At 43.6% G+C, this 15,126-nt stretch overlaps 1 protein-coding gene across 1 annotated transcript in view; it reads right to left on the reverse strand.

Moving 5' to 3' along the window:
* Nucleotides 1-15,126, reverse strand: part of LOC121570754 (voltage-dependent T-type calcium channel subunit alpha-1I-like) — a gene marked incomplete at its 5' end in the record, with an annotated part of 123,821 nt that overhangs the window by 36,423 nt on the left and 72,272 nt on the right. The window contains 2 exons of the mRNA XM_045213516.1: nucleotides 12,442-12,510; nucleotides 12,844-12,967. Coding sequence (XP_045069451.1) covers nucleotides 12,442-12,510; nucleotides 12,844-12,967 — 193 coding nt within the window. The remainder of the gene's footprint in view (nucleotides 1-12,441; nucleotides 12,511-12,843; nucleotides 12,968-15,126) is intronic.

Below are 15,126 nucleotides of genomic sequence, written 5' to 3' on the forward strand. Positions count from 1 at the left end.
ATCACAATTACCACATTTTATGGTAATTATGTGTTATTGTGTAATTATAATTTTTGTGAGTTTGATATTCAAGTTGTTTCTAATAGGTAAATATCTCAGGAATTGTTTCTTTTTTTCACATTAAATAAGAGCTAAATAAGAGCTTGTTAATAAATGTCCTCTGTAGTGGACGTCAGGATGCTCCAACTATGTTTCTTACCTACTGTCCCCATTCACTGTAATGTTACATTTTTCATATTTACTATCATCCGAGTCCAACTGGCCAATACAGTTCACATACAATAAAAAATAAATACAAATATTTGTTCTATTTTTTTCACCCCAAACACTTATGTGATTCAAAAAATAAATACATTCCAAAACCTTTCTTTCGGGTCTCAGGAGGCTATACTATATTAAAGCTAATGATCTTAATGCCTAGATACTGTATTAAAGCTAATGTTCTTAATGCCTAGATACTGTATTTAAAGCTAATGTTCTTAATGCCTAGATACTGTATTAAAGCTAATGTTCTTAATGCCTAGATACTGTATTAAAGCTAATGTTCTTAATGCCTAGATACTGTATTAAAGCTAATGTTCTTAATGCCTAGATACTGTATTAAAGCTAATGTTCTTAATGCCTAGATACTGTATTTAAAGCTAATGTTCTTAATGCCTGGATACTGTATTAAAGCTAATGTTCTTAATGCCTAGATACTGTATTAAAGCTAATGTTCTTAATGCCTAGATACTGTATTAAAGCTAATGTTCTTAATGCCTAGATACTGTATTAAAGCTAATGTTCTTAATGCCTAGATACTGTATTAAAGCTAATGTTCTTAATGCCTAGATACTGTATTTAAAGCTAATGTTCTTAATGTCTAGATACTGTATTTAAAGCTAATGTTGTTCATGCCTAGATACTGTATTTAAAGCTAATGTTCTTAATGCCTAGATACTGTATTAAAGCTAATGTTCTTAATGCCTAGATACTATATTAAAGCTAATGATCTTAATGCCTAGATACTGTATTAAAGCTAATGTTCTTAATGCCTAGATACTGTATTAAAGCTAATGTTCTTAATGCCTAGATACTGTATTTAAAGCTAATGTTCTTAATGCCTAGATACTGTATTTGTCACGATCGTCTAGAACAGGAGACCAATGCGCAGCGTTGCGAGTGAACATAGTATATTTATTAAATACTCACACGAGCAAAACAAACAAACAACGAATCCGTGACGTCTGTGGTACAACACGCACACACACGAACAAAATCCCACAACCCGAAAGGAAAACAGATAGATTAAATATGGCTCCCAATCAGAGACAAACAGCCGACAGCTGACACTCGTTTGCCTCTGATTGGGAGTCACACCGGCAAACATAGAAAATAAACCACCTAGAACACCCACCAGAGAAACCGAAAACATAGAATGAACACACCCTGGTTCAACATAATGAGTCCCCGAACCAGGGTGTGACAGTACCCCCCCCTAAAGGCGCGGACTGTGACCGCGCCTAAATACGAGCAAAACAGGGGAGGGCTGGGTGGGCATTCTTCCTCGGCGGCGGCTCCGGCTCCGGGCTTGATCCCCACTTCCTCTCCAACCCCCAAAGTACTCCTGGTCCTGTCTAGCCCCGCTGGCCGGAGCCGGACTGACGACACGCGCCCCTGGCTTGGTGCGTGGAGCAGGAATGGACCGGAATGGGCTGGCGACGCACACCACTGACTTGGTGCGGAGAGCAGGGACGAGCCGGACAGGGCTGACGAGACGCACCACAGACTTGGTGCGGGAAGCTTGGATGGGCCGGACTGGGCTGGCGACGCGCACCGTATCCCTGGTGCGAGTGGCCGGAACAGGCCGGGTCGGGCTGGCGACGCGCACCGTATCCCTGGTGCGAGTGGCCGGAACAGGCCGGGTCGGGCTGGCGACGCGCACCGTATCCCTGGTGCGAGTGGCCGGAACAGGCCGGGTCGGGCTGGCGACGCGCACCGTATCCTTGGTGCGAGTGGCCGGAACAGGCCGGGTCGGGCTGGCGACGCGCACCGTATCCCTGGTGCGAGTGGCCGGAACAGGCCGGGTCGGGCTGGCGACGCGCACCGTATCCTTGGTGCGGGGAGCAGGCACAGGCCGGGCTGGGCTGGGGACGCGCACCACAGGCTCCATGCGAGGAACAGGAACAGACAGGACCGCACTGAGGACACACACCCCCTGGCCCTACACGGGGATCAGGAACGGGCCGGACCGGACTGGTAACACACCCCAGTACCCTTGGCCGTGCCTCTACACCTTCCTTCCCCTTCGTGACCAGTGGCCCCCTTAACCTGGCGGCCCTATCTGCCAACCTCCTGCACTCCTCCAACCCGTACACCTGCTGCCCCGACGTCGTGAGCCCCCTAAAAATTTTCTGGGGGTCTCTCCTCCCCCGTGGACCAGGCCTCCATCATTCTCGCCCAATTCTCGCTCCTCTGTTTCCAATTATCGCCCTTCAGCTCCTGGACACGCTGCTTGGTCTGGTCTTGGTGGGATTTTCTGTCACGATCGTCTAGAACAGGAGACCAATGCGCAGCGTTGCGAGTGAACATAGTATATTTATTAAATACTCACACGAGCAAAACAAACAAACAACGAATCCGTGACGTCTGTGGTACAACAGCGCACACACACGAACAAAATCCCACAACCCGAAAGGAAAACAGATAGATTAAATATGGCTCCCAATCAGAGACAAACAGCCGACAGCTGACACTCGTTTGCCTCTGATTGGGAGTCACACCGGCAAACATAGAAAATAAACCACCTAGAACACCCACCAGAGAAACCGAAAACATAGAATGAACACACCCTGGTTCAACATAATGAGTCCCCGAACCAGGGTGTGACAGTATTAAAGCTAATGTTCTTAATGCCTAGATACTGTATTAAAGCTAATGTTCTTAATGCCTATATACTGTATTAAAGCTAATGTTCTTAATGCCTAGATACTGTATTTAAAGCTAATGTTCTTAATGCCTAGATACTGTATTAAAGCTAATGTTCTTAATGCCTAGATACTGTATTAAAGCTAATGTTCTTAATGCCTAGATACTGTATTTAAAGCTAATGTTCTTAATGCCTAGATACTGTATTTAAAGCTAATGTTGTTAATGCCTAGATACTGTATTTAAAGCTAATGTTCTTAATGCCTAGATACTGTATTAAAGCTAATGTTCTTAATGCCTAGATACTGTATTTAAAGCTAATGTTCTTAATGCCTAGATACTGTATTTAAAGCTAATGTTCTTAATGCCTAGATACTGTATTTAAACCTAATGTTCTTAATGCCTAGATACTGTATTAAAGCTAATGTTCTTAATGCCTAGATACCAGTGGCGGCTGGTGAAAAATATTCTCGGTGGGGCTGTGCCATACTTTTTTTTCCTGTAACCATCGCGATATATTTTAACACAAACTGCAGGACAGCAGTGCTCAGTGAAACATTCAGTAATTATTTAATGCCAATATTAAAAAGTTGAGGCATTCTTACACAAAAACATATTACACAAACCCAAGCCTTTCATTTGCATTTAAAGTGAACTTTTCACCATTGGTAGTAAACAGGCAACGCAACAGGCATGCTGTCAGAACAGAGTGGAAAGTGGACAATAACATGAAATTATTATAAAGTTTATAGGAAATCTTACACTGTATGAAAGGATGTATAATATAGAAATGGATATCAAGTGGATGAACTCAAACCTTTGACTGGAAGAATAGCATACAGTATTTTATGATCATACTAAATGTGACTAATTGTTAATGTGCTCCAGAACTGCAACAATTAATTGATACAAAACAACATATATACAGTAATATTAGCAAAGACACTATTAAGACTTTCTAGAGTACCATATATAACTGGATTTTTTATGCTAAGGTCAACTATATACAAAGAAACATGCGGCCAGAGCTGCTCTGTGTGTGTGTGTCTGTCATCTTATTTGTACAGGAATTTTGCCCGTCTGTCCTTCTGAGTGGCAAACCTCTCAATGACCCTTTGATTAAAGTCAGGAATGTCCCTGACAAGTTTCTTCTCCATGGAGAGCATGGCCAGAGCGTTCAGGCGATCCTGTGTCATGCTGTTTCTCAGGAAGGTCTTGATCCTTTTCAGTGTAGAGAAGCACCTTTCTGACTCAGCAGTTGTCATGGGTGTGGTGATGAGGATCTTGAGGAGGCTGGCAGTCTCTGTGAAAGTGCTCTGAAGGTTGTTCTCCATGAAGAACTGGTACAGGGGCACTGCACCACTACAAGCCTTGAACTCACTGTTCTCATAGATGAGGGACAGTTTGGTTTTGAGCTTGGCCTTGTTCAACATGGGGTACGCCTCCACGGTTGTTTCAAGCGCTGTATCGGGGAACTTCACACTGTGTTGTGGGAACAACTCTCCGTGCAATAGTGTTGCGCTGATGAGGTGCTGGGTGAAGGAGAACCTCTCTTTGGCATGACTCAGGATGGTATCACATACCTGTAAAAGATACATCATCAGCTTTAATTTGCAATTAAGCTATTTTGATGCAAGTGATCCTGACTGACACATGCCTATGTCCAACTCAAGTATATGATTACCAAGGTGCTGATTGTTCAGGGTTTTGGCTACATACTACCAGGCCTGAAAAAAGTTCTAGGTGGGAAACACTGACAATTACATCACAACTTACCTCTATAGCCAACCTCTGTTGTTCTCCTGGTCCCAGCATCCTCCGTCGCTTGATGGGCTGTTGCTGCTCGTCAGATGCGCTGTCCCCACACAAAGAGGGAATTGAGGCCCTGGGTCCAAAAAATAAAGTTTAATTTGATAACTTGCAATCAGACTTCTTAACTCACTGTAATTCCCCCTCAACACACAACCAGTGACTTATATATATATATATAGACAGACAGACAGACAGACAGACAGACAGACAGTGTGTATATACACACAAACTATGTCTAGTAACTGCTTTTAACCTGTGATGTACATAATTAACTGATGTTATTACGTTTTAAAGCCTTTTTTCTATTACATTTGTGAGAGGGATGCAACATAATTTTGTTCTGCTGTTCACTTAGCAATAAAGTTAATATTCAATAACAACTAGGCCTCTTCTAGAAATTGACCTGGTGGACACCTGAATAATTATTACAAACTGTGTAGTACTTTCCTGCATTATTATCAACGTCTGATTGTGTCTTCTCTTTCCTTTTAAAATACTAAAACAAATATAATTGTGACGGCTCTATGATAATCACTCACACAAGCACCAACTGGCAGTGGGTGGAACGTCAGTCGCTCGTCAGCTTGAATGGCGATAAAATCAGCACTCTTTACTTCCTCCAGGATGTAATCCTTAAGCATTGACAGCATACAGTCCAACAGCTCGTTCTGTATCGTCTTTGACGTGCCCTTAAAAACGGTGAGCTGTCTTCAGGTGCTCCTCCAGCACACTGTCGAGGGAGGCAACAAAATCCACTAAGCCCCGGAAAATGCCGGGGTTGTCTGAGGAGTCAGTCTCCTCGTGCCCACGCAAGGCCAACTCAAAAGCCCCACAGAACTTCACACAATCGATAATTTTGGATAGAATGTGCCTGTTTTTATCCACCTCCTCATTGTGTTTCCTCACCGCAATCCTGTGGCCGTCATCCAGCTGCGTAGCAATGTTCACCCTTCCTAATACAGCTAGCTTTACAGAGTTGTCCATGTGTGCCCTGGTGTTCTCATGTTTCTTTACCTTCTCTGACAGGTGCTTCATATCCCTCACTCCGGTACCTGTCCATGCTGAATCTGACCCGTCGTTTTAAAAAGCAAGCACGGAAAGCAAAATAAAGCATTAGCATCAGTGCACCCAGCTAGCCAAGCCTTCCTGGTGTACCAGCTACGGGAGAAGCCGCGCATATACTGCTTCCCCTTTCTCGCTAGCCTGCTGTCTGATTGAGAGGTCAGGTTGATCTGGGCCCAGCTCTTTCACCCGAACTTTCTCTGACAAAGTTCTCCTCTCAAACGGATCTTGGAGGAGAGATTTCACCGAGTTAGGGTTGGGTCTTGGAGGAGTAACGCTTTGCGTTCGCCATTGTTGTCTAGTAAAAATGGCGTCACTGGACCCCCGGTCCTTATTTTATCAGGGCGAGCTTGGGGCGGTAAAATAATCGCCCTCCTTGGATTCGATTTAAGATCGCTTATTGACTACATTTTATGTCATACATTCATATCTTAAATTAGCAATTGGCTTAACTGCTACGTAGACCCGCCTCCTCGGGGCACTTTCTGTATCGCCCAGAGCTGACGAGGCGTTTGACAGGCAGAGGAAAGGTTGCGAATATGATTTTCTATCATATCTTACACATATTACTGTGTGCATTCCATATTTCAAACACACAAATATTGACATACTGATGTTTTTATTATTATTATTATTATTTTTTTTATTTTTTTATTTTTAAAATAATTTTATTTAAGAGGGCGGCGCCCTAGCGCCCCTCTATCGGCCAGCCGCCACTGCTAGATACTGTATTTAAAGCTAATGTTCTTAATGCCTAGATACTGTATTAAAGCTAATGATCTTAATGCCTAGATACTGTATTAAAGTTAATGTTCTTAATGCCTAGATACTGTATTAAAGCTAATGATCTTAATGCCTAGATACTGTATTAAAGCTAATGATCTTAATGCCTAGATACTGTATTAAAGCTAATGATCTTAATGCCTAGATACTGTATTTAAATCTAAGCCTATATCCATGGCTTAGGGAGAGGCTGACTGACTGACTAATTGACAGACAGGGGGTAATGTGATCAGGCCTAAAAGCAGAGAAAGAGAGACAGAGACAGAGACATGAGGGGGTGTGTTCCACTCAGCCAGGGGCCTGACAAGTCCATTACTCCTCTGGTAGATTGGTCAATAATTGATTCGTTTGCATAATTGATGCCCCCACTTGTGCCAGAACCCTCCACAGAGAACAGAATGGAGGAATGGAGGGCGAGAGAGGGGAGGAGAGAGGGTGGAAAAGAATGAGAGAGAGAGAGAGAGAGAGAGAAAGATAGAGAGAGAGAGAGAGAGAGAGAGAGAGAGAGAGAGAGAGAGAGAGAGAGAGAGAGAGAGAGAGAGAGAGAGAGAGAGAGAGAGAGAGAGAGAGAGAGAGAGAGAAAGGGAGGGAGGGAGGGATAGAGAGACGGGGTGAAAGAGATTGACGGCGACAGAAAGATTGACGGCAAATTAATGTCATTGCTTAATTGCTTGTCTTGAGAGGAATGGACAGACTTCCAGGGAGAAAAGAGGGAGAGATTGAGGGAGAGACCTTTATGTGTGTGTAAAATATTACTGTCCTCAGATTTTAAATTAATCGATTTTAGATATGTATTACAACTGGTTTTGTTGCAAAACACTATATATCCATTGTTTAGCAGGAATGGAATGTTCGTATCCTGTTTATTTAACATATAAATTCAATACATCATAAATCTAGTGTCATGCTATAGGGTTTGGTTAGAAATAGGCCTCATCCCAAATGGCACCCTATTCCCTATATAGTGCACTACTTCTGACCAGAGCCCAGATCTCATATTACTGCATTTATTAATTTGATGTCACAAATGTATCATTTGTACAGTTCTTTACTAAAAATAACATTTGACTGTGTAAAACCTTGTAGTGCTACTTTTTTCTCTGAGAGTGAGATGGATATATCCCGTTTTGCAACAAAATATGACTGTCTCTCTGAAATGAAAGCATTTAGTGATAGGTTTCAAACAAATGCATGTCTGTCATTTAACAACCCCATGCCATGATTAGATGGAGACAAAACACACCAATCTCTTTCGGAAGTTCTTTAAACCCAAAAAACTAATTTACTAACATTTCTGAAAATGAATATATAGCGTTTTGGAATTAAACTCATATGCATCCTTCTTTCTGGGCCAAACCCACCACTGGTGTCATAGAGCTCTATTTTCATCTCATCTGGCATAGCACACGGTTCCAATCCAAGTGTCAATGCCGTTTAGAAAACTCCAGGCGTTTACATTTGTTGGTTGCTCAACAAAAGCTTTTTTTTATGGCAACCCTTCCAAATAGCCTATTGGCATGGAGGTGGTGTCTAATTGTAGATTTGGAGACTTGGTGACACCAAAATGCCAACAAGTTCTGTAATTCTCTAACTGTGGCCCTTGGACTTTCCTTTGCCTTCTGAACCATCTTCCTCACTGTGCGTGGGGAAAATATACACTTGGGCTTTCTACCAGGCAAGTGTCCACTGTTCCAGTAGTTTTAAACTTCCTAATAGTAGTAAGTGGTATATTTTCTCTTTAGTTGTTTTTTGTACCCATTGCCTGATTTATGAAAGTCAACAACCACTTGCCTCTTTTCAACTGTAAGTTCTTTGCCTTTCCCCATGGTGATTCAAGTTTCAATGTTTATACGCAACGTGCACAGGACACAACAGGTGTAAAGCAGTACAGTGACATTCTTACTGGCAAGCTCTTTTCCAACAGTGCAGTAATAAAGTAATACTTATTTTGAAATAAAAACACAAGCGATACGAGATAAGATAAAGAAACACGAGGATGCAAGTATATACAGTGGGGAAAAAAGTATTTAGTCAGCCACCAATTGTGTAAGTTCTCCCACTTAAAAAGATGAGAGAGGCCTGTAATTTTCATCATAGGTACACGTCAACTATGACAGACAAATTGAGATTTTTTTTCTCCAGAAAATCACATTGTAGGATTTTTAATGAATTTATTTGCAAATTATGGTGGAAAATAAGTATTTGGTCACCTACAAACAAGCAAGATTTCTGGCTCTCACAGACCTGTAACTTCTTCTTTAAGAGGCTCCTCTGTCCTCCACTCGTTACCTGTATTAATGGCACCTGTTTGAACTTATTATCAGTATAAAAGACACCTGTCCACAACCTCAAACAGTCACACTCCAAACTCCACTATGGCCAAGACCAAAGAGCTGTCAAAGGACACCAGAAACAAAATTGTAGACCTGCACCAGGCTGGGAAGACTGAATCTGCAATAGGTAAGCAGCTTGGTTTGAAGAAATCAACTGTGGGAGCAATTATTAGGAAATGGAAGACATACAAGACCACTGATAATCTCCCTCGATCTGGGGCTCCACGCAAGATCTCACCCCGTGGGGTCAAAATGATCACAAGAACGGTGAGCAAAAATCCCAGAACCACACGGGGGGACCTAGTGAATGACCTGCAGAGAGCTGGGACCAAAGTAACAAAGCCTACCATCAGTAACACACTACGCCGCCAGGGACTCAAATCCTGCAGTGCCAGACGTGTCCCCCTGCTTAAGCCAGTACATGTCCAGGCCCGTCTGAAGTTTGCTAGAGTGCATTTGGATGATCCAGAAGAGGATTGGGAGAATGTCATATGGTCAGATGAAACCAAAATATAACTTTTTGGTAAAAACTCAACTCGTCGTGTTTGGAGGACAAAGAATGCTGAGTTGCATCCAAAGAACACCATACCTACTGTGAAGCATGGGGGTGGAAACATCATGCTTTGGGGCTGTTTTTCTGCAAAGGGACCAGGACGACTGATCCGTGTAAAGGAAAGAATGAATGGGGCCATGTATCGTAAGATTTTGAGTGAAAACCTCCTTCCATCAGCAAGGGCATTGAAGATGAAACGTGGCTGGGTCTTTCAGCATGACAATGATCCCAAACACACCGCCCGGGCAACGAAGGAGTGGCTTCGTAAGAAGCATTTCAAGGTCCTGGAGTGGCCTAGCCAGTCTCCAGATCTCAACCCCATAGAAAATCTTTGGAGGGAGTTGAAAGTCCGTGTTGCCCAGCGACAGCCCCAAAACATCACTGCTCTAGAGGAGATCTGCATGGAGGAATGGGCCAAAATACCAGCAACAGTGTGTGAAAACCTTGTGAAGACTTACAGAAAACATTTGACCTGTGTCATTGCCAACAAAGGGTATATAACAAAGTATTGAGAAACTTTTGTTATTGACCAAATACTTATTTTCCACCATAATTTGCAAATAAATTCATCAAAAATCCTACAATGTGATTTTCTGGATTTTTTTTTCTAATTTTGTCTGTCATAGTTGACGTGTACCTATGATGAAAATTACAGGCCTCTCTCATCTTTTTAATTTGGAGAACTTGCACAATTGGTGGCTGCCTAAATACTTTTCCCCCCCACTGTATAGGTCAAAAAGGTAAACTCAGATGGCTCATTCATCACAAAACCCACTGATATTGCCAATTACCTTAATGATTTTTTCATTGGCAAGATTAGCAACCTTAGGCATGACATGTGAGCAACACAAGCTGACACTACACATCCAAGTATAACTGATCAAATTATGAAAGACAAGCATTGTAATTACACAAATGACTGATGATTGGCTGAGAGAAATTGATGATAAAAAGATTGTGGGAGCTGTTTTGTTAGACTTCAGTGCTGCTTTTGACATTATCGATCATATTCTGCTGATGGAAAAACGTATGTGTTATGGCTTTACACCCCCTGCTATATTGTGGATAAAGAGTTACCTGTCTAACAGAACACAGAGGGTGTTCTTTAATGGAAGCCTCTCCAACATAATCCAGGTAGAATCAAAAATTTCCCAGGGCAGCTGTCTAGGCCCCTTACTTTTTTTCAATCTTTACTAATGAAATGCCACTGGCCTTGAGTAAAGCCAGTGTGTCTAATGTGTGTGGATGACTCAACACTATACATGTCAGCTACTACAGCGAGTGAAATCACTGCGACACTTAACAAAGAGCTGCAGTTGGTTTCAGAATGGGTGACAAGGAATAAATTAGTCCTAAATATTTCAAAAACTAAAAGCGTTGTATTTGGAACAAATCATTCACTAAAACCTAAACCTCAACTAAATCTTGAAATAAATACTATGGAAATTGAGCAAGTTGAGGTGACTAAACTTGCTCAAGTAACCCTAGATTGTAAACTGTCATGGTCAAAACATGTTGATACAATAGTAGCTAAGATGGGGAGAAGTCTGTCCATAATAAAGTGCTGCTCTGCCATTTTAACAACACTATCAACAAGGCAGGTCCTACAGGCTCTAGTTTTGTCGCACCTGCACTACTGTTCAGACGTGTGGTCAGCTGCCACAAAGAGGGACCTCGGAAAATTACAATTGGCTCAGAACAGGGCAGCACGGCTGGCCCTTAAATGTACATGGAGAGCTAACATTAATAATATGCATGTCTCTCATGGCTCAAAGTGGAGGAGAGATTGACTTCATCACTTCTTGGAAGAAGTGCTGACATGCTGAATGCACCGAGGTGTCTGTTTAAACTACTAGCACACAGCTTGGACACCCATGCATACCCCACAAGACATGCCACCAAAGGTCTCTACACATTCCCATTGTCAAGAACAGACTATGGGAGACGCACAGTACTACATAGAGCCCTGGCTACATGTAACTCTATTCCACATCAGGTAACTGATGCAAGCAGTAGAATCAGATTGAAAAAACAGACAAAAATACACCTTATGGAACAGTGGGGACTGTGAAGAGACACACACATACAGGCACAGACACAGACACACATACACACGATAAGACACGCACTCTACACACACGTACACATTGATTTTGTATTGTAGATATGTGATAGTAGAGTAGTGGCCTGAGGGAACACATTTAATGTGTTGTGAAAAGTGTTATGAAATGTAATGTCATGTAATATTTTAAACTGTATATATAACTGCCTTGATGTTGCTGGACCCCAGGAAGAGTAGCTGCTGCCAAGCCTCCACAGATGGAGGCCACTGTGTTCTTGGGGACCTTCAATGCTGCAGAAATGTTTTGGTACCCTTCCCCAGATCTGTGCCCCGACACAATCCTGTCTCGGAGCTCTACAGACAATTCCTTCGACCTCATGGCTTGGTCTTTGCTCTGACATGCACTATCAACTGTGGCACACACACACACACACACACACACACACACACACACACACACACACACACACACACACACACACACACACACACACACACACACACAGACAGACATGCACGCATGCAGACATAAGGCCGCACACACACGTCTTGTATAAATAACCTTGTGGGGACACACAATTCAGTCCCATTCAAAATCCTATTTTCCCTAACCCCTAACCCTAACATTAACCCTAACCTTAACATTAACCCTAACCTTAACCCCAAAACCTAACCTTAATCCTAAAACTAACCCTAGCTCCTAACCCTAAACCTAATTCTAATTCTAACCCTAACACTAATTCTAACCTTAACCCTAAACCCCCTAGAAATAGCATTTGACTTTGTGGGGACTAACAAAATGTCACCAGTTGGTCAAACTTTTGTTTGTTTACTATTCTTGTTCACAAGTATAGTCACACACTTACACACACACACACACACACACACACACACACACACACACACACGCGTTAAGCGCAGAACTATACCTTGAGCGTCATCTCCGCTACAAAGATGGCTGTGAAGACGTAGTTGGAGATAGTTAGGAATACTCTTTCCTAGAGAGAGAGAGAGAGAGAGAGAGAGAGAGAGAGAGAGAGAGAGAGAGAGAGAGAGAGAGAGAGAGAGAGAGAGAGAGAGAGAGAGAGAGAGAGAGAGAGAGAGAGAGAGAGAGAGAGAGAGAGAGAGAGAGAGAGAGAGAGAGAGAGAGAGAAAAAAGAGAAGAGAGAGAGAGAGAGAGAGAGAGAGAGAGAGAGAGAGAGAGAGAGAGAGAGAGAGAGAGAGAGAGAGAGAGATGGCGATATCACAGGGAGTTACACCCATAGAAATAGAAGAACATTGACTAATTATATTTCTACGGTTGAAACCTAGTGGTGAACTTTGATCCTTACCAGGCTGCCCTGCATGATCTTGGGTCTCTCTAGAGCCACGGTGATACAGTTGGAGAAGATGAATGCTAGCACCACATAGTCAAACATCTTGTAGGCTATGATGGACTGGCATACCCGCCTGAACCTGAGAGAGGGAGGGAGGGAGGTAGGGAGGCAGGTGGGGAGGGAGGGAGGTAGTGGAGAGAAAGGGAGGAAGGCAGGTGGGGAGGGAGGGAGATAGTGGAGAGAGAGGCAGGTGGGGAGGGAGGGAGATAGTGGAGAGAGAGGGAGGGTGGCAGGTGGAGAGGGAGGGAGATAGTGGAGAGAGAGGGAGGGAGGCAGGTGGGGAGGGAGGGAGATAGTGGAGAGAGAGGGAGGGAGGCAGGTGGGGAGGGAGGGAGATAGTGGAGAGAGTGGGAGGGAGGCAGGTGGAGAGGGAGGAAGATAGTGGAGAGAGAGGGAGTGGTATTGGGAGACAGAAAGGAAGTGAAAGAGAGCAAGAGGGAAAGAGAGAAACAATTTAAAAACGTGTTTTGTAACATCTCTACTGATTAAAACCCATTATTGTGCCTCATTGACAGAGAACTGGGGATTGCTCATCATTCAGTCAGTAAATAGCCCCATTATCGCTGATTATTTCATTTCCTTTCAAAGCAATTCCCATTAACTGGCGTTTTAAAGGCACCTTGCTCCATAGAGACACCACTACAATAGAGACAGACAGACAGACAGAGAGAGAGAGAGAGAGAGAGAGAGAGAGAGAGAGAGAGAGAGAGAGAGAGAGAGAGAGAGAGAGAGAGAGAGAGAGAGAGAGAGGGAGAGAGAGAGAAACAGATAGAGCAACACAGAGAGAGCAACACAGAAAGAGAGAAACAGAGAGAGAAACACAGAGAGAGCAACACAGAAAGAGCAACTCAGAGAGAGCAACACAGAGAGAGCAACACAGAGAGAGTAACACAGAGAGAGCAACACAGAGAGAGCAACACTGAGAGAGAAACACAGAGAGCGCAACACAGAGAGAGAAACACAGAGACAGAAACACAGAGAGAGAAACACAGAGACAGAAACACAGAGAGAGCAACACAGAGAGAGAAACAGAGAGAGAGCATCACCGAGAGAGCAACACAGAGAGAGCAACACAGAGAGAGAAACACAGAGAGAGAAACACAGAGAGAGCAACACAGAGAGAGAAACACAGAGAGAGAAATGGAGAGATAATGATAGAAAGAGATTACAAAACATCTGTAATTAAATCAGCTCCTACTACACAGTGAGAAATACCAAATACACTACATGACCAAAGGTATGTGGACACCTGCTCGCTCGTCAAACAACTAATTCCAAAATCAAGGCCATTAATATGGTCCCCCCGTTGCTGCTATAACAGCCTCCACTCTTCTGGGAAGACTTTCCACTAGATGTTGGAACATTGCTGCAGGGACTTGCTTCCATTCAACCACTGGAGCATTAGTGAGGTCGGGCACTGATGTTGGGCATTCCAATTCATCCCAAAGGTGTTTGATGGGGTTGAGGTCAGGGCTCTGTGCAGGCCAGTCAAGTTCTTCCACACCGATTTCGACAAACCATTTATGTATGCATCTCGCTTTGTGCACGGGGGCATTGTCATGCGGAAACAGGAACGGGCCTTCCCCAAACTGTTGCCACAAAGCACAGAATCATCTAGAATGTCATTGTATGCTGTAGCGTTAAGATTTCCCTTCACTGAAACTAAGGGGCCTAGCTCGAACCATGAAAAACAGCCCCAGATCATTATTCCTCCTCCACCAAACTTTACAGTTGGCACTATGGATTTGGGCAGGTAACGTTCTCCTGGCATCCGCCAAACCCAGATTCGTCCGTTGGACTGCCAGATGGTGAAGGGTGATTCATCACTCCAGAGAATGCGTTTCCACTGCTCCAGAGTCCAATGGCGGCGAGCTTTACACCACTCCAGCCGAGGCTTGGCATTGCGCATGGTGATCTTAGGCTTGTGTATGGCTGCTCGGCCATGGAAACCCATTTCATGGAGCTCCCGCCTAACAGTTCTTGTGCTGACGTTGCTTCCAGAGGCCGTTTGGAACTCGGTAGTGAGTGTTGCAACCGAGAACAGATGATTTTTATGCGCTACGCACTTCAGCACTCGGCGGTCCCGTTCTGTGAGCTTGTGTGGCCTACCACTTCACGGCTGAGCCGTTGTTGCTCCTAGACGTTTCCACTTCACAATAACAGCACTTACAGTTGACCGGGGCAGCTCTAGCAGGGCAGAAATTTGACGAACTGACTTCCTATAATGGTGCCACGTTG

Source organism: Coregonus clupeaformis, unplaced genomic scaffold (genome assembly GCF_020615455.1).
Source record: "Coregonus clupeaformis isolate EN_2021a unplaced genomic scaffold, ASM2061545v1 scaf0119, whole genome shotgun sequence".
NCBI lineage: Eukaryota > Metazoa > Chordata > Actinopteri > Salmoniformes > Salmonidae > Coregonus > Coregonus clupeaformis.